Here is a 24,680-nt window from a genome sequence, read left to right on the forward strand (position 1 = left end):
TACCTTAATTTTTTTTTTAATCAGATGAACATTTTCTTTCGTTTTTTCAAAGTAATTGCTTGATAGATAAATATTTCTTAGGTTTAAAGAAAAATCTACATCCTATAATTACCATATCCTATAATTTGCGTACCAAGCTGAAAGAACACGTTGGGTATGTTTCAGAATCACTGTCTTAAAGAAATTTAAGCTGCAGTTACAATAAAAAAAGTAGAAAAATATGAAATTTAAGTATGCCCATGGCTGGTTTCACATTTTACCTTGTGGGATAACCTCCAAATTGTTTAAAATTCCTGGAGAAGAGGTTACATTAAGGCAGAGATGACAGAATGTGGCAGGAGAAGTTTGGATTTAGATCATTTAGTTGCTCTTATTTGATTCCAAAAATTAGATAAATGGTTTCTCAGCAGAAAGATTAATACCAGGCAGAGGCCAGCAATCATTTTGAGTCTGAGCACATGCCTTGGCAGAGAGAGGAAAGAAAGGAAAGATTCTTTTTTTGAAATGAGAATGAAAATGACTGGGCTGTAGTGTAGTTTCATAAGAGATTTTTCCGAGTCTTATTTGAGACATCTTGTTTGCACTGAGGGACATGCCTGCCGAAGGTTATCAAGCCTAGACTGAAGTCTAAGTTACACATGCTGGACTAACCCTGAACATTCTTACATTTAAAAGTTTGCCATTTTGGGGGCTTCCTTGGTGGCTTGATTGTTAAAAAAAAAAACAAAAAAAAAACCTGTCTGCCAATGCAGGGGACACAGTTTCGATCCCTGGTCTGGGAAAACCCCACATATTGTGGAGCAACTAAGTCCATGCACCACAGCTACTGAGCCCACGTACCTAGAGCCTGTGCTCCACGACAGAAGCCCACACATAGCAACTACAGAGTAACCCCTGCTCTCTGCAATTAGAGAAAGCCCACCCACAAGCAGCAATGAAGACCCAGCACAGCCATAAATAATACATAAAAATAAATAAATTATTTTTTAAAAGCTTGCCATTTTCAAAAAACAACCAATGAAAAAAATTATGTGTGTTGCACAACACAGTATGCAGTGTCCTATCTATAAAGTCTCACATATAATATGCAAAGTCGTGCTAAATAGAACCAGCATTTCTAGTGGACTAGCAATAATTTTCACCAACTCCTTCATTTGCAGATGAAAGAACTTGAAGTCCAGAAAGGTTTACTGCATTTGAAAAGATTTGCCAAACACAAAATAAAATGGGCCATGTCCCAAACCACAGAGAAGCTACAGAGACCAACTCTCCCATAACTGATACCACTGTAGAGTACAATTCTCCCCATAAAGAAACACGAAGCCCCAACCACAGTTATTATTTCTGGCGACATTCACTGCTGCAAAATCTACAACGAGAGGATTTATACCAGCTCTTGATCTTTATGGCAATGAAATATGATCTATAAATCTCAAATTCTCAAAAAGTAAAATGTCTCATCACAGGAGAAGCACAATGAGCTCCTCTAAGGCCGTCTTATAGATCCTGAGACCCTACTCTGAGCAGAAGACCCCTCTTCTGACTGCACCATGCTGAGGGGGAGGGGAAGGAGGAGGGGATTCTACCTGAGAGAAGAGCAGGGAGGGAAGCCTGAGGAAAGCCACTGCTTGAATTAGGGCTCTGTTTTTAAAGGGACAGAGAGCATTTCAGCAATCACAAAAATTAAAAATATTAGAGATCCCACATTCTCACCACCTGGACAATTTGCTTTTTATTTTCCTATTTTCTTTTTGGTCCATATTCATATATAGACATACTTTTTGAATTGTAATTTATTTCCTTTTCCCAAAACTCACTTGGAGTTCTGTCTCAAGTTTTACTTCTATACAATAGAAGGAAAATTAGTTTAGTTACTTCCTGATAAATGTGACCAAATTCAATGATTTGTGGTTATCTCTGCTTCATATTCAGTCCATCAGGATGCTCCCTGGTCTTTCCTCCTCTCCCACATTCTTGGTATAGACTCTCAGGGCCCTGGGTCTTTTGGAAAGGGCTCCTAGCGCTTAGTATGGATCTGGCTCAAACCTGTTCTGGCATCTGTTTATGTAGCCTGGGGGCCTCAGCCTTCTCCTTTCAAACCTGCCTTTCTGTCCTTTCTCTTCTATTGCTTCCACATCCTGTAGGCTGATAATCACTTCTGAGTGTTCCCTGGAAGCAAGGCTCAGATCCTCAAGGCTCCATATCCTGTTTGAGAGTGAATAGGGCCTGTCCTGTTCTCCCTGGAATTCTACTTGAGGACAAAGGACAGAGTCCCTGCCCTGAGTCTCACTCATTTCTTTATTTTACTTTCATTTTTTTGGAGTATAGTTGCTTTACAATGCTGTGTTAGTTTCTACTGTACAACACAGTGAACCAACTCTACATATACATATATCCCCCTTTTAGGGATTTCCTTCCCGTTTAGGTCACCACATAGCATTGAGTAGAGTTCCCCGTGCTATACAGTAAGTTCTAGTTATCTATTCTCTACATCGTACCAGCACCAGTGGTAAAGAACCCGCCTGTCAATGCAGGAGATATGAGACATGTGGGTTTGATCCCTGGCTCGGGGAGATCCCCTGGAGGAGGGTGTGGCAACCCACTCCAATATTCTTGCCTGGAGAATCCCATGGACAGAGGAGCCTGGAGGGCTACAGTCCATGGGGTCACAAAGAGTCAGGCATGCCTGAAGGGACTCAGCCTGCCTGCATAGTATCAATACTGTGTATATGTCAGTCTCAATCTCCCAATTCATCCTGTTGCCTTTACCCCCTGGTGTCCATGCATTTGTTCTCTAGGTCTGTGCCTCTATTTTCTGCTTTGTAAAAATGACTACACCATTTTTTTCAGATTCCACATATATGCATTAATATACAGTATTTGTTTTTCTCTTTCTGACTTACTTCACTCTATATGACAGTCTGTAGGTCCGTCCACCATCCATGTCTCTACAAAGGACCCAATTTCGTTCCTTTTAGTGGCTGAGTAATATTCTATTGTATATATGTACCACATTTTCTTTATCACTCTTATTTCTTTAAACTCCTGCTTCAGCTCAAAGGATCTCTACCCAGCTCCTTAAATCTAAGAAGCTGATATCTTTGTGCCCTTACTCCTCTGTAAGAGCATCATCCTAGAGCAAGGCCTCCTTCATATCTCCAGTTGCTGAGGAGGGAAGTAAACACATTTAAGGAGAAAAATTTAATAGTTAATAGTATCAGTCTGCCACATCTGTGATTGTCTTGTGATTGCAGCTTTGCATTAGGGCCGTTTTAGCACTGTAGCCTACCAGAAGTACTTTGCTAGGAAGCGATCACAGTGGTTGTTTTGTGGCTGTATGAAGTTATATCCGTGAGTGGCTATAACATAATTTAGTTAATCATCTCCCCATTATTGGACATTTATTTCCAATTTCTAGCTATCGTACGTAACACTGCTGTGAGAGTTAGTGAATTCTGAAAGAAAAATGTATTTTAACAAAAAGCCTGAGAATGCAATTTTATAAAATTGTTCTGAACTAAAGTGGATAAAGCGATCACCTGCATGATGACCTGGTGCCCACTAGCTCTTCTTTTGCTTTTAAAGTCATAAATAATTCTGCACAGTAGGGGCTCAGGTTCTTGCCGTACACCAACTGCTGTCATTTCACCACCTCAACGTTGTAAGGATGTTTCAGAAGAGGTTAGAATTCTTAGCAGCCAGGAACCATTGTTTTCTAGGGACTGGATCAAGAAGGGAGACTGGACATGCTAGCACATAAAATTTTCTCTTCATTGACTTAAACTTAGCAACAGTTGTATAGTTTAAAATTCCAGAGCCCTTTGTTTTTTATGGCAGTGAAAATCTAAGTCATTTCTGCTAATTTCCTGAACACAACTTAAAAATTTCATTGTTAAGGAAATTAAAAAACTGCTACATTGAAAAAAGAAAAAGAGCAAAGAACTAACAGAGTCCCAAGAACAAGAAAATGTGAGTAGTCTGATTTCTACAAACTGACTCTTCAAGAATATTTTGTCCAAAGATAGAAGGTTTTTATAGGACATTTCCAAATGTCTACATTTTGAAGTCATCTTTGCTTTTAAAAAAAACACAAAGATACAAGGGAACTATCTTTTACACACAGAATAACAAATACTTGGTATTCAAGACCAAAAATATTACTTCTGAGATTTTTCTAACCAATGTGAAAAGCAACTTATGTGTGTCAGCACACATAGCAAAATAGGTATTTGGAATTTTGGAGTAGCAAAAAATTTGAAATGATTCGTGAACATGAAGTCACTCAGTCGCTAGAACAACTGGACATCCACATGCAAAAATATGATTCTGGACACAAACCTTATACCCTTAACAAAAATTAACTTGAATCACAGACCTAAATGTAAAACACAAAACTATAAAACTCCTAAAAGATGACATAGGAGAAAACCTAGATAACTTTGGGTATAGTGATGTCTTTTTAAGTTTTTATTTTCATATTTATTTTTAAGTATAATTAACCTACAACACTTGTGTTAGTTCTAGATGCACAACATAGTGATTCCGTATTTTATACATTACAAAATGATCACCATAATAAATCTAGTTACCATCTGTCACTGTACAATATTCTGGAGTATATTCCCCATACTATGCATTTCATCCCCATGATTCATTTATTTTGTAACTGGTGATGCCTTTTCAGATAAAACACCAGACATCATCCATGAAAGAGATAATTGATAAGTTGGACTTCATTAAAATGAAAAATTATGCTCTGCAAAAGACAATGTCAAGAAAATTAGAAAACAAGCCACAGACTGGAGAAAACATTCACAAAAGATGCACCTGATAAAGGACTATTATCCAAAATATACAAAGAACATTTAAAATTTGATAATAAGAAAATAATCTGATTTTAAAATCAGCATTTGTTTAAGTGACTGTGCTCCATTGTGTTGCTTTTGCTTATTTGTCAAACATTGATTAAGTTTATGGGTGTCTGTTTCTGGGCTGCCTATTCTGTTGCCTATTGATCTATTTGTCTATTATTTTACTAATACCACAGCATCTCGATTACTGTAGCTTTAGTCCTTCAACTTTGTTCTCAGACATTTCATTTTGGTTTGATAACTGTATGTATACTTGTGTAACTGCAGCAAAATATAGATCCTTTGTGTTACTCCTGAAAGTTCTCTTGTATCTGCCTTGCCATTGTCCTCTGCAGCCAACTTCTGATGCCAGATTAGCATTGTCTTTCTTGGATTTCACATAAATAGAACCATACAGCATGCAAAAAAAAAAAAAAAAAAAAAAGAAGTCACTCAGTCGCATCTGACTCTTTGCAACCCCATGGACTGTAGCCTACCAGGCTCCTCTGTCCATGGGATTTTCCAGGCAATAGTACTGGAGTGGATTGCCATTTCCTTCTCCAAGGGATCTTCCCAACCCAGGGATCGAACCCGGGTTTCCCGCATTGTAGACAGACGCTGTACCGTCTGAGCCACCAGGGAAGTCCATAATGATTCAGTGCCCACCAAAAGAGAACTGGTTTAAATATCATGGCATGGATTTGGAATACTGTCATTTTGTTTTTAAAAATGGGCATCTCTCTAAGTGCAAATATCGAAGAATTTCCAGGATATATTGATAAATTAGTTTTTTAAAAATTCAGAAACATGTTTACAGTGATTCTAACATTTGTGTAGAAGGAAGGAATGCATATATATGTTTATAAGTTCATAGACTATTTCTGAAAGAACATAAAAAGTAATATGAATTGCCCTTAGGGAGGGGAAATGAAGGCTAGAGACAAAGGAGTGAAAAAGAAGTTTTTTCATTGTATAATCTTCCACTTCTGAAGACTTGTTCTGTGAGCATATGTTATCCATTCAAAAATGTAATTTATTTGGTGATTCCTCAAAAAGCTAAACATAGAATAACTATGTGACTCAGTAACACCATTCCTGGGTATATAAAATAAATGAAAACAGGGACTCAAATATTATATGCCCACATTCCCTGCTGAGCACTGAAGAATTGATGCTTTCAAATTGCAATGCTGGAGAAGACTCTCAAGAGCCCCTTGGACAGCAAGGAGATCAAACTAGTTAATCCTAAAAATCAATCCTGAATGTTCCCTGGAAGGACTGATGCTTAAGTTGAAGCTTCAATACTTTGGCCACTTGATGTGAAAAGCTGACTCATTGAAAAGACCCAGATGCTGAGAAAGATGGAGGGCAGGAGAAGCGGGTGACAGAGGATGAGGTGGTTGTATGGCAACATCGACACAATGGACAGGAGTTAGAGCAAACTCTGGGAGATAGTGAAGGACAGGGAAGCCTGACATGCTGCAGTTCACAAGGTTGCAAAGAGTCCGACACAACTTAGCGACTGAACAACAATAACAAATCCACTGTAGCATTATTCAGGATAGCCAAAAGCTGGAAATATCACAAGTGCCCGCCTACAGATGACAAGATAAACCAAATGTGGTTCTACATATAACAGAATATTACTCAGCCATAAGAAGGAAGGAAATTCTGACTCATGCTACATCATGGATGAATCTTGACAGATATGCTAAGTGAAATAAAATCAGCCACAGAAGGTCAAATACTGTTTGATTCCACTTAGCTGAAATATCTAGACCAGGCACATTTCTAGAGACAGAAAGTAGATTAGACATTGCCAGAGGTTGCAGGGAGGGGAAATGGGAAGTTATTGCAAAATTATCAGAGTTTCTATTTGGGCTCATGAAAAACTTTTGCAAGTAGAGATCATGATGGTTGCACAAGATGTGAAAGTAACTGATAACACTGAATGGTATGCTTCAAATTGGTTAACATGGTAAATTTTATGTTACATATATTTTACCACTGGCTTCCGTGGTGGCTCAGACAGTAAAGAATCCGCCTGCAGTGCAGGAGACGTGGGTTCAATCCCTGGGTTGGGAAGATCCCCTGGAGAAGGAAATGACAACCCACTCCAGTATTCTGACCTGGAAAATTCCATGGACAGAGGAGTCTGGTGGGCTAGAGTCCATGGGGTCCCAAAGAGTCAGACACGACTGATTGACTAATACTTATGTTTTACCACAATAAAAAAATTCAACTAAGATGTAATCTAGTTTAAAGAAAAATATCCTGTTGAACCTCTTGTCTATCAGAGGTATTCCAGAAGCAAACATTCTTCCAACCAGACCCCATCCTCTCAAAGCAAATAGTACCAGGTGCATGCTTGTGCAAAGGTTCTCTGTTGGGCACTGCCCAAAATAGAAAGCGAAGTGGACATATGTCCTGTGTTTCAAAGGGGCTTATCACATATCCTAGCCAGCAGACGTACCTGTCACTGTTGTGTAAAGCAAAGAAGGTGCTGAGTAGGCATGCCCGCCACGTGCAGCAGGAATGTGGAGGCAGAAGCAAGTCAGTTCTGACTGGCATATCCAGGATGGCCTGGTGCGAAGAGCCAGTCCTCAGTCCTGCAAGAGGAAGAGGGTTCCTGTGAGGAGAAGGACGTCCAGGCTTGGGGACAGACAAGTTAGGTTGGCTAACCTGCTTTAGTGCGGGTGTACCTCTGAACAGAGGGCAGTGATGTCCCGTCACTGGAGTGTGGGTCTGGGAGAATCAGACTAAAGGTGATTCTGTAAAAACAGTTGAGACCATGTGCATGTGTGCTCAGTCCCACCAGGTTTCTCTGTCCATGAAATTTCCCAGGCAAGAATACTAGAGTGGGTTGCCCTTTCCTTCTCCAAAGACGTCTGTAACTGGCTGTGATTAATGATAAACACCATTGCACTCAGACCAGCTTGTTGAGGCCAGATGGTGTCAATTTTCAAGTATAAAATTCATTTGGACTTTTAAATACCGTGGCTCAGACTGTAAAGCATCTGCCTATAGTGCAGGAGACCCTGGTTCAATCCCTGGGTCGGGAAGATCCTCTGGAGAAGGAAATGGCAACCCACTCCAGTACTCTTGCCTGGAAAATCCCATGGATGGAGGAGCGTGGTGGGCTACAGTCCATGGGGTCGCAGAGTCGGACACAACTGAGCGACTTCACTTGGTGGGACAGTAGCTTAGGTATTCTTTCTGTTCTTCCCATTTTCTAGCTTAATATCTAGGAATGTGAGCTTCTTACCCTTATCTGACAGAGAACTTTTAACACTTCATATTTTTAAAAAAAAATTTTCCAACTCAAACTGTGTTTGCCATCTAGTGATTAATTCATGCCATTACAGTACCCTAGTTCAGATTTCCTCATTTTTGGCTCTGCAGTTAAGCTCAAAGGCCTCTAGACTCTGTCCTGTTGGCTGTGGCTTCTGTCTCAAGCCACACTTTCCCTAGTCTTCATTTGGTAAGCTGACCTCAGTAATGAAGTCTGACCCCTCTGAGAGTAGTAATAATATTCACCCAAAAGAAATATGTAGCACTTTTTAAAAAAAAAAAAAAAGAAAAATGTAGCGGTTTAAAAGAAAATGCACTTTAGGAATTATGTATTATGAAAAGTTTCGGTAGATTCCAATTTGAAAATTAACCCGCAGCAGCATCTTTGTGAGAATGTAGACCTCTCAGATAAATGGGTGAGATTCTGACCATAGTAGATACCATGGCCACCTCCAGACTTGCCCTTCTTCCTGTGTGTCTTCCAGAGATAAGGACATTAACAGTCTCGCCTCCAAAGAGGCAGTATCTATTTGAACATAATTCTCCAAATTTCTGACTTTCTGAACGCAGATCAAAGTAAGGACCCACACTTTCTTCTTCTAAACATTTGTTACATCCTTGAGTTAGCAAAAGCAGCTCAAAGGCTTTTCTTTCAAAGGCTGTTGTTAATCAGTTGGGAGAGTGAGCTAAGAAATATTTTGTATATGCAGGAGATTTAAAACTCAACGTCAGTTACTTAAAATTCTTGATGGACCCACGGTAATATTTTGCATTTGAAGCAGAGTTTTCAGGGGTGAAGCAGAGCTTCTGAACGATGATTTCTGCACTAGAAAATATCCTGGGTCCAATACCTTGTCTTTCCCCTGAGATTTAGGCTGTGGGAACTCATTTACTCAGTGATTGCTAACTGAATGCCTACTGTCCACAAGAAATGGTTAGGATAATATCTTTTCAAATATCTTTGTTGTCACCTCTCTAACTTCCATGGGGTCCACGCAAGGCCTTCTTACAAGGAATTTTGTCCTAGAGAGAGAGAGAGATACGGTAGAGAGATAGTGGATACGGTTCCCACTTTACTGCCAAGTGCAGCTTATTTTTCAGGTTGTTACGAATGGTTAGCCTGACCGCCACTTCTGGCTTTCAGTCTAGCAACATGCCCTTCTCCGCCAAAGCCTGGAACGTGATAGAGGGTATTGTGGGAAGCCATTCGCTCAGTCTCCAAAACCGTGAACTGCTTGGCTGTCAATTTTAACTGTTACTGTGTCTTTTTTCCCTTGTGATGAAACTCTCTATGTCTGATTTTTGCAGGGGAAGCCAGAGATACCGGGTGTATGTTGTGATACCACTTCTGCCAGGTTTTGAAGGAGACATTTCAACCGGCGGAGGAAATGCTCTACAGGCAATAATGCACTTCAACTACAGGTGCCAAAGTTCTGAAATCCTCTGTTTTCAGCTTTCAGTCAGTCATGCTTGTAAACTGGCTGGAGGCATGGAAATGTTTTTCCACATCTATTCAGTGGAGCGTTGAACAGATGGACACATTTCTTTGTTTTGCATTTGAATCTTGGTCTGTTCACTAGTTGATAAAACTCAAATAGAGCCTAAAATCTTACATGGTAGGCCTAGGACACTTGGTAAGTATAAAAGAACTTAAATATTAGTCTCTCTCTTATACTAATTGCCTATCACATATGTGTGTGTGTGTATATATATACAGAGAGAGAAAGAGAGTAGAGAGTGCTTATCTCCATTTATGAGATATATACACACAATATATATACAAATATAAAATTACTAATATTTTAGTTATTTGTTGTTGCTATTTGTTGTTTTAGTCGCTAAGTTGTATTTGACTCTTTTGCAACCCCCTGAACTGTAGCCTGCCAGGCTCCTCTGTCCATGGGATTTCCCAGGCAAGAATACTGGAGTAGGTTGCCATTTCCTGCTCCGGGTGATCTTCCCAACCCAGGGATCAAACCCATATGTCCTGCACTGGCAGGTGGATTCTTTACCACTGAGCCACCAGGGATTTAGTACGTATTAATATATATTATAAATGGAGATAAGAACTTTATATAAAGTTCTTTATACATAATTAATTTTAAAGATAATTTTAAAATTATCCTCAAGCCATAAATAGTTATTGAGCTTTCCATATTCCTTGTAGTAAGTAGATAAAAAATAAATAAATAAATGCTTACAGTGACATGATTTGCACATGATGGTTTATGAGTATTCTAGGCAGCAGTCCTTCAACAAGGTTGGTAATAAGAGTCTCTGCCTGTAAGTGAAGCATGAAGGTTCTTTCCTGTCTCCTGGAATTTTAATTCTGTTTTCCCTACCGTCTCATTGTTAGAATTTTAGGGGGAATGCTAAGTCCTGTTCTCAATATTCTGAAAAGCAGAGTGTCCATATTCACTCAAAAAGGCCCACGAGGCTTCAGGTTTGGCCAGGAGATGATGATGAAAGGACTGAGAGGTCCTAGCTGGTGGGCAGTACAGAGAGGTGGTGCAGAAAGGGATGGAAACCAGCCCCCCAACCCCCACCCCCACTCCCGCCTGGCATTCTTTCTGGGTCACTTAGCTGAGAAGAGTGACCTAGTAACAAGTAAATGCAACAGCCCTGGCATAAATCCAGCTCCCAGTTACAAACCCTGTGACATGAGACACAAAAGTGCCCTGATCAGGATCGTATGTCAGAGCAAGGACTAGCACTTGGATATTTTCTTTTAATATCCCGTTTTTCAGAACCATTTGTAGTTTCCCACCTTTCTAATCAAATTCTTTTGTGGGGAAGGGACAAATAAGGTCTTGTCCCAAACCCCCAGTGTGTGAAGCAGATGAGGATTCAGGGCCCTGGCCAGATTGGAGGTGGGGGCTTAGATGTGCTCTGGCTTGTGTCCTCCTCCCTAGAGGCACCCCTTTCATGATCTAAGGCCTTCCAGTGGTTTGAGTGTACCATTATGGTGGAAATCTTTGTTTTAATCCTCTTGTTTCTTTCTGACTTTTCAAGCATGTGTCTTTCTGTCTGCCAGGGTTTCAAGTAAAGATGTTTTGTTTCTTCTGGGATAATTTTGCCCGGTGACAGTATGAGAAAACTTTCCCTGTGCTTTGGTCTATACACTTGAAGATTTGCCCACTTCTCATATTATCTGATTTATAACATGACAAACAAAGCTTTTGAAGTATTTAAGGCACTGACATAATGTTTAATTTGGTTTTATCCACTTCATTTGCCATGCTAATATTATTTTTGGAATTGTAATTACTTTCTATGACTGTTTTCTTGGGTTTGAACCAGCTGAATGAAATAACATGTTTGGCTTTTGTTCAGCAACCGAAACTATATCCTTTTATTATGCAAAAACATCTCTATTTGCTGGCATCATCTTTAATAATATCAGCATTTCCTAGGCGTAAGTGTAGTTTTAATTACTTTCATAGAGAAAGCAGATGGAGCATAGAATTTTTTGTTTTGTCAGTGTAATTCATCGTCTATTATCAGAGTCTTGAGAAACAAAACCATTAGTAGAGCCAGCTATTTGAGACTATACTTTTCACTTTTAAGGGGTTTTCTAGCTTTATGGAGAGGGCTCAGGTACAGTAGTTTCTTTAATTCCAAAGGAACTAATGCTACCTTTTCAAAGAGGGAAAACTCATTCATAATCCATCTTTTTAAAATAACATCTCTTTCTGGGCTTCCTTGGTGGCTCAGATGTAAAGAATCTGCCTGCCAATGCAGGAGACTCAGGTTCGATTCCTGGGGTGGGAAGACCCCCCTGGGGAAGGGAATGTCTACCCACTCCAGTATTGTTGCCTGGAAAATTCCAGAGGAGCCTGGTGGGCTACAGTCCATGGTTCGCAAAGAGTCGAACACCACTGAGTGACTAACACTTTCACTTTCTGAAATCTAATATCAATTTTGTAACTTTTCCATTTATCCACCTCAAAACATCAGTAACATCAGTAACAGAAGTGACACTCATATTTTTTTCTTTACTTTTAAAAAGCCTATATAGCATCTTCTCATAAAAGCACTTGCTCTGTTTTTACTTGGATTCAGTTCAGTTCAGTTCAGTCGCTCATACCCTTGACTAGATGGACCTTTGTTGGCAAAGTAATATCTCTGCTTTTGAATATGCTATCTAGGTTGGTCATAACTTTCCTTCCAAGGAGTAAATGTCTTTTAATTTCATGGCTGCAATCACCATCTGCAGTGATTTTGGAGCCCCCAAAAATAAAGTCTGCCACTGTTTCCACTGTTTCCCCATCTATTTCCCATGAAGTGATGGGACCAGATGCCACGATCTTAGTTTTCTGAATGTTGAACTTTAAGCCAACTTTTTCACTCTCCTCTTTCACTTTCATCAAGAGGCTTTTTAGTTCCTCTTCACTTTCTGCCATAAGGGTGGTGTCATCTGCATATCTGAGGTTATTGATATTTCTCCCGGCAATCTTGATTCCAGCTTGTGCTTCTTCCAGCCTAGCGTTTCTCATTGCAATTGGGATTGATTCCTTTGAAATCTCTTTAATTGTTTCTTTCCTTTATGTGTTTTCAGAACCATGTGCAGAGGAGAAAATTCCATCCTTGGACAATTAAAAGCAGAGAGTGAGTAACTGCTTTTCTTTTCCTGCATGGTTGTTTCTTGGGACATATTAGTAATTATTGGTGTTTTTATAGTGTGGTTATAGAACTCTTCACAAAAGATAGCCCACAAAATGCTTAGCAGAAATAAATTACTTATTTTCACTAAATTGTCTAAACAGTTGTTCAAACTAAGCCATCACAGCATGAGATGCATAGGTGGTAAAAATGAGAGTATTTTTATAAATTTTTAAAAACTTTTTACACTTTTTATTTTTGGGGCCATTCCCTGCAGCCTTTGGGTTCTTAGCTCCCTAACCAGGGGTAGAATGCAAACCCCCTGTGGTGGAAAGCTGAGTCTTAACCACTGGATGGCCAAGGAAGTCCCTATTTTTACAGTTTTTATAATTTATTTGTATTTACTTATAGTAATTGTTTTTATAAGAAGTGGGATTTGTAAGGCACCTCAAAAGACCCCACATGTATACCTATGGCTGATTCACACTGATGCATAGCAAAAACCAAGACAATATTGTAATTATACTACAATTAAAAATTAAATATAAATTTTAAAAATGACTTCATATGTATCTTCTCCTGTGATCCCTCACCACAGTCCTAGAAAGTAAACAGGAAGGGGTCATCCCTGCTTTAAGGATGAGGACTTGATCAACAAGTATGTATGTGGCCTCCTGCGTGCGTGCGTGCTAAGTCGCTTCTTTGCAACCCTATGGACTGTAGCCCACCAGGCTCCTCTGTTCATGGGATTCTCCAGACAAGAATTCTGGAATGGGTACCTATTTCCTTCTCCAGAGAGTCTTCCTGACCCAGGGATTGAACCCAGGTAGCCTGTATTGCAGGCAGATTCTTTACATCTGAGCCACCAGGGAAGCCCCGTAGCATAGTAGCTGCTGCTGCTGCTGCTGCTAAGTCGCTTCAGTCGTGTCCGACTCTGTGCAACCCCATAGATGGCAGCCCACCAGGCTCCCCCGTCCCTGGGATTCTCCAGGCAAGAACACTGGAGTGGGTTGCCATTTCCTTCTCCAATGCATGAAAGTGAAAAGTGAAAGACACCCCCAAATCCACTCCTAAATAAAAGCAACAAAAATGCTCGCAAAAATTGTCAAAAATCAACTTCTACAGAACTTGGGAACCAAGGGCATGTAACAATTTGTTTATTCAAGAAGGACAGCAGAATCTTGGTAAAAGCAGCAAGCTTTTTAATTTGCCGTGTGCCCATCCCCTTCTCCTCAGTTCCATGGCAGCCTTGAGAACCAACTCCCCATCACTGTGAAAGGAAACCCGTACCATGGCAACTACTGGAAGGAGCCGAATAGGTTGAAAGCTCCCATCTTCCCACAATTCTCAGAAGATAGTCATAATTTGACCTGACAGACAGTTTGAAAGACTTTAAAATAGCTAGTTTAACTATGTGCAAAAAACTGAAGGAAATAAATCTAAGGAACTAAAGAGAAGTAAAAAACAATCACTCTCCAAATAGAGACCATAAAAACTAAATTTTTTTTTAATAATAATCAAGTATAAGTTGAAATAAAATGTACATTAGAGAATTCAGTAGCATACTGGAGTAGGCAGATAAATCAACAAACTTAAAGATAAGTCAAGTGAGATTACCCAGTCTGAGGAGAAGAAAAAAAAAGTGCAAAAAAATGAATGTGGCATTTAGAATAGCCCAGACAACCTCTGTTATTGTTCAGTCAAAGTCGTGCTGACTGTTTGTGACCCCATGGATTGTAGCACACCAGGCTTCCCTGTCTTTCACCATCTCCTGGAGCTTGCTCAAACTCGTGTCCATCAAGTCAGTAATACCATCCAACCATGTCATCCTCTGTCACCCCCTTCTTCTCCTGCCCCCAATCTTTCCCAGCATCAGAGTCTTATCCAATGAATCAGCTTTTCTTGAAAAAGAACAAATTGGAGGATTCACACTCTCAATTTTAGAACTTACTGTAAAACTACAGTAATAAAACCAGTGTGATACTGATGTAAAGATAGACATATAGGTCATAGGAATAGAACTGAGAATACAGAAATAAACTCTTATGACTATGGTCACTTGAATTTCAAAAAGGGTTTCAGGACAATTGCATGTCCTGAAATGGTGTTTGAACAACTGGATATTCACATACAAAGGGATGAAGTTGGGCCTTACACCATATACAAAAAAAATAAGTCAAAATGGATCAGGACCTAAAATGTAAAAACTCTTAGAAAAAAACATAGACAAAAATCATTCTGACATTGTATTAACATAGGTTTCTTGGCTTTACAATAAAAATAGATTAAGTTGGATTTCATCAGACATAAAAGCTTTTATGTTCCAATGGACACTATCAAGGAACTGGGATAAAAAAGACTGAAAAAATGTTTGCAAATCATATATCTGATAAGGGATTCATATCCTGAATACACAAAGAACATTTACAAGTCAACAATAAAGAGCTAATCCAATTAAAACTGGGCCAAGAATCTAAATAGACATTTCTTCAAAGAAGATATACAAATGGCCAATAAACATATGAAAAGATACTCAACATCATTAATCATTAGAGAAATTCAAGTAAAAATCATAAGATACAACTTTATATCCACTAAGATGGCTATGATTTAAGACATAAAAAAGATAATGATGAGAATATGAAGATTTTAGAATCCTCATACATTGCTGTTGGGAATTCAAAATGGTGTGGACTCCTTGGAAAGCAGTTTGGTAGTTCCCTAAAAGTTAAACATAGAGCTAACATGCGCTCAGGTGCTCAGTCGCTCAGCCGCTCTTTGCGACCCCATAGACTGTAGGCCGCCAGGCTACTGAAATTTTCCAGGCAAGAATACTGGAGTGGATTGCCATTTCCTTCTGCAAGAGTTACCATATAACTTAGCAATTCTGCTCCATAGAATATACCCAAGAGAATTGAAAACATGTTCACACAAAAACAAAGGAAGGAAAATAAAACAACTAAAAGAAAACCACCACTCCTTTGTTGGAACAGATTCCCAATGCCAGAAATGCCAGAAAATCCTGAATCTTGTGGCCAAATACTGGCAAATATAATGTATGGCTTTTATTTTCAGAGTAATTAAAATGCCTTAAAATTGGATAGTGGTGATAATGGTACAGCTTTGTGAATATACGTTTTTTTTAAAAGACACTGAATTGCATACTTTAAAGAGGCAAATTTTATGGCCGGTGGATTTTTAAATGATCTGGAAGCCGTAAAAATAATGAATTAAGCCTTTAGGACTATATAATTTTAAACTTATCTATTTCTGTTTAGTATTCAGTGATTTTTCACAAATGGTCTCCTCAATCTAAAAATCTTGAGAAAGAACTTTGGACATAAGACATGTACATCACCAATAATAAATACTTTCAAAAGTTGTATCTAATTTTATCCAGGACATAAATTTACCAGGGGCTTCCCTGGTGGCTCAGTGGTAAAGAATCTGCCTGCAATGCAGAAGACGGAGGAGATGTGGATTTGATCCCTGGGTCAGGGAGGTCCCTTGGAGAAGGGCATGGCAACCCACTGCAGCACTGTGAAAACCCAATGGACAGAGAGAGGAGCCTGGAGGGCTACAGTTCATAGGGTCACAAAGTCATACACGACTGAAGCAACTGAGCACTCACGCACACAGATTTACCAGAGTATTACCCTATCTCTAGGGTAATGGTTTAAAATGAAGTTGATAGTGAATGAGTAAGGTTCTAAAAGATCTATTGATAAAAACAAAATCAGGGGACTTCTCCGGTGGTTAAGACTCTGTGCTTCCACTACAGGGGTGAGGGTTGATCCCTGATCAGGGAACGAAGATCCCACATGCCATATGGTGTGGCAAAAAAAAAAAAAAAAGCATGAAATTTGAAAGTAGATAAAAATGGATACATCTTTTAAAAAGAAATAAAATCAGGACAGTCATTTAGTAATGACAGTGGCTAGTAAAAATGCAAAGGTGAGGTTATAGGAGAATAAAAGGTCAGAACAAGACTATTATTTAGTTTCTCAATCATAAAAATATCCTGAGCTTATTATGAAGCATTTCCTTGGACTCTGGACCCTTTTTCTTCCTTTGCCTATTCAGGGGAAAAATTGGATTTTAGCATAGGAAGTAATTTTAATGTTAAGCCCTCTTACAAAACGAGTTCCAAGTACCCTGGGAACAAGTCAAAATCAGGCATCTCTGTGGGGGAAATGCTCATACACTAAACATGGAAGAATAGATTAATTACATAATGCCCCTTTTTGAGGCACAGTGTTGTATTGTTGGCTTTGTTTTCATAAAAGTATAGTGGGTTTTAAATACATGAACTAGCTAATCTCTAATTGGATAGAGAACTGTAGTTTTCTCCTGTTTCAGTTCTTTAGAAATAACAAAACTGCTGCTATGAATATGTTAGAATTCCTGAAAAGAAAACCAGCTGTGATTAGTGTATAATTTTCTGATATGCTAATCTTCAGGGATTTAGTGTTTAACTTAAAGCATTTCTTTATCATTTTTATAATTGTTGTGAATTATGGCATTTTAGCAGCCCATTTAGTATAATTTAACACAAGGTCTAGAGGTATTCAATTAGGATTAGAAATGTACATGTAAGAAGTACTTGTTTAAGCAGCAAATGCCTGTAACAACTCCAAGTCCTTTCACAAAATGTCCTGATAAACTTAAGAGTCTATTGTATCAGATTTCTCATCTTTCAAGCTATATCTGCACCAACATTCACAATAGATATGTCTTGGAGGCCTATATAAAACTCCAGATTCTCAAATACTCCATGACATGTACTTTGGAAGCCCCCGTGATTATTTTCTGCCTATTGCTCTTTATTAATACCTGTCATGCTCCTGGCTTTCTCATGTTTTATTAAGAAGACACTGTTTCAGTATATTCTCACACCACAAGTTAACATCACCAAGTTTGTTACTCTGTTGAGTCAGTTTCCTTCACAGAATAACGTACACTCAACTGTACTTTGCAGGTTCCCCAGCCCACATTCAACCAACCGCAGATTGAAAATATTTGAGGGAAAAAAACCTAGAAAGTTCCAAAAGGCAAAACTTGAATTTGCCACAGGCAGGCAACTATTCGCATAACACTTACATTGTAATAAGTATTGTAAATAATCTAGAGATGATTTAAGGTGTACAAGAGGATGTGTGTACATCACGTGAAAATGGTATACGACTTTATATTAACATAAAGGACTAGAGTAGGGCAGATTTTTTCATCCTTGGGGATCCTGGAACCAGTACCCTGTGGATACTGAGGGATGACTGTACTGGCCGAAGTAATTTCTCAGTTTACTTTTTCTGCTCACAAGAGTGGGTGGTGGATCTGTTCACCTCTTTTGACAGGACACAACATATCTACTTTCTAGCTTGGAACCCTTATCTTCATTTTGGTCCCTGTGACTGGTACTCACCCTGAGCTTTCTTTTTAAAGACATTTTTCATAAAGAAATAAAGATTTCTGCCACTCTATAGGAATTATTTCATAGCAAGGGTGAATGGGGAGTAGGTATGGAGTGTGGCCTGTGAGGCTTTTGATGTATGCCCATCAGCCTTTTTTCATTGGCACAAGGGTTTCAGACCCATCTTATACATTCCCGTAACTAGCCCGGCAATCAACTGTTTCTTCAAGGAACTTACATAGGTTTGCTCCCCGGTTGCTCAGCTGGTAAAGAACCCACCTGCCAAAGCAGGAGATGCAACAGACAAGGGTTCAATCCCTAAGTCAGAAAGATCTCCTGGAGAAGGAAATGGCAATCTGCTGTAGTATTATTGTTGCCTGGAAATTTCCATGGACAGAGGAGCCTGGCAAGCTACAGTCCATGAGGTTGTAAAGAGTAGGACACAACTGAGTACCCATGCATGCACAGTGGAAAGTGGTATCAGAAACCAAATTCTGGGTAGGAGGTATGATCATTGCTTCTAGGATATTACTGCTGTAGGCTTTTTGCATGCACATTATCTATCTGTCCATCTATCTATCGTCTAATCTCCATACTGATACTTATCATTTCAGTCCCATGCCACAGGATTCCTTCTTGCCATCTCTCTATTTTTATAACTTCTTTATCTCACAGTAAGAAACCTACTTCTATTGTCTATAATATATATATATTTCCTCAATCTTAGAATACACAGAAATTGCTAGCCCAACTACTATGAAAAATATATCTCACTAGAATCCAATATTTGTTTATAGTTCTTTTTGTCTTTAGCCTAAGAGTATATATCATCAAAAGCTAGTGTTCCAAGTATCTTTGGATTATGGTTTTAATTTGAAAAGCAGTTAGGTTTACTTGCTTTAGTTTGTATTTCATTTGGGTTCTTTTTTTCTATATCTTTCCTGATTTTTTTTTTCTTTTTTGAGTGTATGCAACAGATTTCCAATAGTCAGAACTATACAAAAGACAGACATGCTTAGACAGGCGCCACTCCGCTGTACCTCCTTTCGGCTTCTTCCCACCATCTTTCTCACCCTAATCTACTTATCCTCTATTGGTAACAAATTATTTCAGTTTCTAAGTTATTTGGGCTGTGTTTCTTTTTGTACAAATGAGCAGAAACATGTATATTTTCTCATTTCTCCAAATCTGTTTCATAAGAATAACATACCACATATTCTCTTGTGTATTTGCTCTTTTAAAATTTATGCTCCATCCTGGAAATCACTCTGAATCAGTTCATAGAGTTTCATTCCTTTCTGCCTCTGCATAGACCCCATGTACAAATTGGCCATAGTTAATCCAGTCATTCTCTGTGTGAGCATTTAGGTTATATTCAGTACTTTTCAATTGCAATAATATAATTAGTAGCTTTGTGTACATACATTCTTATTTGTTGGAACTGTATATTTACGGTAAGTTTCTAGAATGGAAATGCTGGGCTATAGATAATTTGTTAGATATTGACAAATTCCCCTCCAAGTTTATACCAATTTGCACTCTCAGCGTCAATGTAAGAGAGAGCTTACTTCAACCCAGTCTCAACAACAGAATAGGTTATCTTTCTTTCTTTTTTTTGGTCAGTCTCATAGGTTAAAAAATGCTTTCTCAATATAGTTTTAATTTGCATTTCTGTTAATTATGAGTGAAGATGACTGTCTTTTCAAATGTATCTTTTTGTATGTTTGAATTGTCCATGTCTTTTACCTATTTTTCTAGGAAGACTTTGGTCTTTTCCTCCCTTCAGTTATTTTTTAAATTATTTATTTATTGTGGCTGTGCTAGGTCCTCAGTGCCTTGCAAGTCCTTTCTTTAGCTGCAGCGAGTGGGGACTTCTCTTGTCGCAGCACAGGCTCTAGGGCTTCAGTGTTGCAGCATGCAGTCTCAGCAGGCGCGGCTCTAGAGCGCAGGCTCGGTAGTCGTGGCACCCTGGTTTCCTTGTTCTGCAGCGTGTGGAATCTTCCTGGTACAGGGACTGAACCCGTGTCCCCTGAATTGGAAGGTAGATGCTTAACCACGCGATCACCAGGGAAGTCCTTTGCCTTTTTTTTTTTTCTTTTTTTTTGCTTATTATGTTTTGTGTCATGCAAATGAGTTTGTTTTGTTTTGGGTTTTTTAGCCAACATTATTGATCTTTTCTTTTATTGCCTCTAGATAGTTATAATGGAGAAGGCAATGGCACCCCACTCCAGTACTCTTGCCTGGAAAATCCCATGGACGGAGGAGCCTAGTAGGCTGTGGTCCATGGGGTCACTAGGAGTCGGACACGACTGAGCGGCTTCACTTTCACTTTTCACTTTTATGCATTGGAGAAGGGAATGGCAACCCACTCCAGTGTTCTTGCCTGGAGAATCCCAGGGACCGGGGAGCCTGGTGGGCTGCTGTCTATGGGGTCGCACAGAGTCGGACACGACTGAAGCGACTTAGCAGCAGATAGTTATAAGCCTCCCCTACACTCAGGTTACCAGGAATTCACTCGGTTTTCTTCTAACACCTGTATGGTTTCATATGCTTACATTTTCATCTCTGATTTATTTAGAGTTTTTATGATTGCTGGGAGGAATGTATATAATTTTTATCTCTTTGGAATAGCGATGCAATTATATTAGCACCTTTTCTTCAAAAGCCCTTTTCCTAGAGCTACAACCTTTATCAAATGCAAAATTTCCATACTTACTTGGGTCTATTTCTGGACTTTCAATTTCAGACACTGGTTTGGCTGTCTATGTACCAGTTCTCCACTGTTTTAATTATACAGACTTTATAGTATGTGTTAATATCAGATATGGGAAGGGTTATCTATAAATGGAGGAACCTCTATATATTACCTGTGAAAAAATTTCTTTCCAAGATACCTAAATGTAATAGGTTCACTGAGTAACATCAACAGCAAAATAGAAAACATCAGTAATACCTGGAAACTTCAGTAAATGAAACATGAACTACCATTGATTCTATCAGCATGCTTCAGATTCTCTTATAAAAATTTATATTCTCCTTCTATAAGAATCTGTGATGCTTTGGTTCCACTCCATTTATTCTTAGTATCACACTTAGCTTATCTAGGACAACTGCTGTGTGAGACGGGACCATAAAATCTCGTGACTAACACTCACGCCAGAGTAATGATTATAGGTTGGTTTGAAATGGAATACAGTTCTTATCACATAAATGACCTTCACACGATGAGAGGGCTACATTTTAAAGTACAAACCTGGTACTTCTTGCTCTGAAATAAATTCTCCAAGGTCAAACGTACTTAGGATTTTTTTTGTTTCCCTAATTTTCAATGATTTAGAAGGAGGGATATTATTTAACTGCCAACATTTTTACTTAGCCAAAGTCTGTAAAATTTTAACTGCTGCTTTGCCCTGAGTTTGCTACTAAGTATGTATAAACACCAGATAGTTTGAGCTTACGTCTTGCATCTGATTTAAGCAGCAGCAAGGTGTTGGGGCTTCCCTCGTGGTCCAGTGGTTAAGAATCTGCCATCTAAACCCTCTTACACTGTTGGTGGGAATGCAAACTAGTACAGCCACTATAGAGAACAGTGTGGAGACTCCTTAAAAAACTGGAAATAGAACTGACATACAACCCAGCAATCCCACTGCTGGGCATACACATCAAGGAAATCAGAATTGAAAGAGACACGTGTACCCCAGTGTTCATCGCAGCACTGTTTATAATAGCCAGGACATGGAAGCAACCTAGATGTCCATTGGCAGATGAATGGATAAGAAAGCTGTGGTACATGTACACAATGGAGTATTACTCAGCTATTAAAAAGAATGCATTTGAATCAGTTCTAATGAATTGGATGAAACTGGAGCCTATTATACAGAGTGAAGTAAGCCAGAAAGAAAAACACCAATACAGTATATTAATGCATATATACAGAATTTAGAAAGATGGTAACCATGACCCTATATCAGATCAGATCAGATCAGTCGTTCAGTCATGTCCAACTCTTTGTGACCCCATGAATCGCAGCACGCCAGGCCTCCCTGTCCATCACCAACTCCCGGAGTTCACTCAGACTCATGTCCATCAAGTCAGTGATGCCATCCAGCCATCTCATCCTCTGTCGTCCCCTTCTCCTCTTGCCCCCAATCCCTCCCAGCATCAGAGTCTTTTTCAGTGAGTCAACTCTTCGAATGAGGTGGCCAATCAAGACAGCAAAAGAGACACAGATGTAAAGAACAGACTTTTGGACTCTGTGGGAGAAGGCGAGGGTGGGACGATTTGAGAGAATAGCATTGAAACATGTATATTATCATATGTGAAATAGATCGCCAGTCCAGGTTAATGAGACAGGGTGCTCTGGGCTGGTGCACTGGGATGATCCTGAGGGATGGAATGGGGAGGGAGGTGGGAGGGGAGTTCAGGATGGGGAACACATGTACACCCATGGCTGATTCATGTGAATGTATGGCAAAACCCACCACAATATTGTAAAGTAATTAGCCTCCAATTAAAATTTTTTTTAATGGCAAAAAGAATAAATAAAATAAAATTGTATTAAAAAAAAAAAGAATCTGTCATCCAATGCAGGAGATGCGGGTTTGATCCCTGGTTGGGAAACTAAGATCCCACATGCTGCAGATCGACTAAGCCCATGTGCTGCAACTAATAAGCTCATGAGCCACAAATAGAGAGAAGCCCACACACCACAATGAAAAAAATCCCACAAGATGCAGTGAAGATCCCAAGTATTGCAACTAAGACCTGATGCAGGCAAATAAGTAAATTTTTAAAAATAACAGAATAAACAGCAGCAGGTGTCAATCCAGAGAGATGCAAATCTTAGGTTGTCCCACTGTGGCTATACTTGAGTTATCACTCTTCAGTAGTTACTCAATAAATCCTTAAAATAAAATGTTCATATTTGAATTTATTTGGGGACCTAGCATTGGGGATTCATAGAAATCACTTTAGTAAGATATTTTGAAATTATATCTCCATTTATATTAGCAATATAAAACTCTTCAGAAAGTAAAAATAGATCCTACATGCATTCTAAAATTATGTACACACACATACATATATATGTTACACAATCTATTCTTAACCTGTTGAAGTGGTATATTTGTTTTGAAAGACAGTAAAATCTAAGATGCCTTTATTGAGCTTGGTCGTATTAATTTTAGTGATTTCTTGTTTAATTTACAGTTGGCAATCAGTGGATAAATTATATATCCTTCTGTGGTCTTAGAACACATGCAGAGCTTGAAGGAAACCTAGTCACTGAGCTTATCTATGTCCACAGCAAGTTGCTAATTGCTGATGACAACACTGTTATTATTGGTAAGTACTTGGTCTCTAATTGTGTTCCTTGTCAGTTGACTTACCTCATGCAAAAATCATTCTTTTTATTCCTTTGAAGCTTCCTTTGCAGTTGAGAGTATCAGTATCTAAAACATTTCTGAAGCAATCTTTTTTGCTTATGTCTTTTCTAATCCCTGTTTTTATCTGTGAAGTAACAGAGGCACAGAACAATTAAATGGCCATTGTGCAAATTACAGTGTCCAGAGACAGCAGTCTAACCCAGCAGTGCAGTAATCAGTCTGCGCTCATTAATTCTTTATTATTCCCTTTTTAAAAATTTTGAACAAAAGTGCCTAGATTTCAGGGCTAGAAGGGAGAGGTTTGGGAAGGGAAGTGTGTCATAAATGAGTATCTGGTAGCCTGGTAGTACTTTGTATGTGCTCCCACCACATCCACCTAACCAATACCTCAGATCCAAGGTTTTTGCAAGAGTCAGGATCGGAAGGATGTTAAACTATCACTACATCTATGCTTGGAGCTTCCCTGGTGGCTCAGTGGTAAAGAACTGGCCTGCCAATGCAGGAGATGTGGGTTTGATCCCTGGATTGGGAAGATCCCTTGGAGAAGGAAATGGCAACCCACTCCAGTATTCTTGCCTGGGAAATCCCATGGACAGAGGAGCCTGCCAGGCCACAGTCCATGGGGTCACAAAAGAGTTAGATGCAACTGAGCAACTATCCAACAGCAACAACAATGTCTATGCTTACATTTTTCCCCTGGAGTCAGTATTTTGGATGTTACTAATCTGGTGTGCTGCGATTCATGGGGTTGCAAAGAGTCGGACACGACTGAGTGACTGAACTGAACTGAACTGAATCAGGGTACAGGGTAGACCAGCTTGTGTAGTAATAATACAATGTAGCCCTAGACTGAGGTCTGCAGTCTTCTCCCGCAGCCCTCACCCCATGGACAGATTCAGGGGTGTTACTGGTTGTACTTCTACCCAGATTAGAACAGCCTGCTGAGAAGGGTGGGTTTGCAGCTCCATTCTTTTGTACACCTGGAAAGCTTCATTTTCCCATCGTGGGGTTGGTTTGCCTTCTAATATCATGTTACATGAACATTGAAAGGTCAAGATGAGAAAATGAGTATTAATAACCAGCCAGATAAATGAATTGACAAGGGTGAGGGGATGTTCCTTAAGAGATATGCTGTGTCCCACT

At 39.2% G+C, this 24,680-nt stretch overlaps 1 protein-coding gene across 10 annotated transcripts in view; it reads left to right on the top strand.

Moving 5' to 3' along the window:
- PLD1 (phospholipase D1) overlaps positions 1 to 24,680 on the top strand; it is a 274,854-nt gene that overhangs the window by 174,115 nt on the left and 76,059 nt on the right. For all 10 annotated transcript variants that reach the window (XM_027541243.1, XM_027541253.1, XM_027541220.1 and 7 more), the window contains 3 exons: positions 9,450 to 9,563; positions 12,700 to 12,749; positions 23,362 to 23,496. In XM_027541243.1, the coding sequence (XP_027397044.1) occupies positions 9,450 to 9,563; positions 12,700 to 12,749; positions 23,362 to 23,496 (299 nt within the window). The remainder of the gene's footprint in view (positions 1 to 9,449; positions 9,564 to 12,699; positions 12,750 to 23,361; positions 23,497 to 24,680) is intronic.

This window comes from Bos indicus x Bos taurus, chromosome 1 (genome assembly GCF_003369695.1).
Source record: "Bos indicus x Bos taurus breed Angus x Brahman F1 hybrid chromosome 1, Bos_hybrid_MaternalHap_v2.0, whole genome shotgun sequence".
NCBI lineage: Eukaryota > Metazoa > Chordata > Mammalia > Artiodactyla > Bovidae > Bos > Bos indicus x Bos taurus.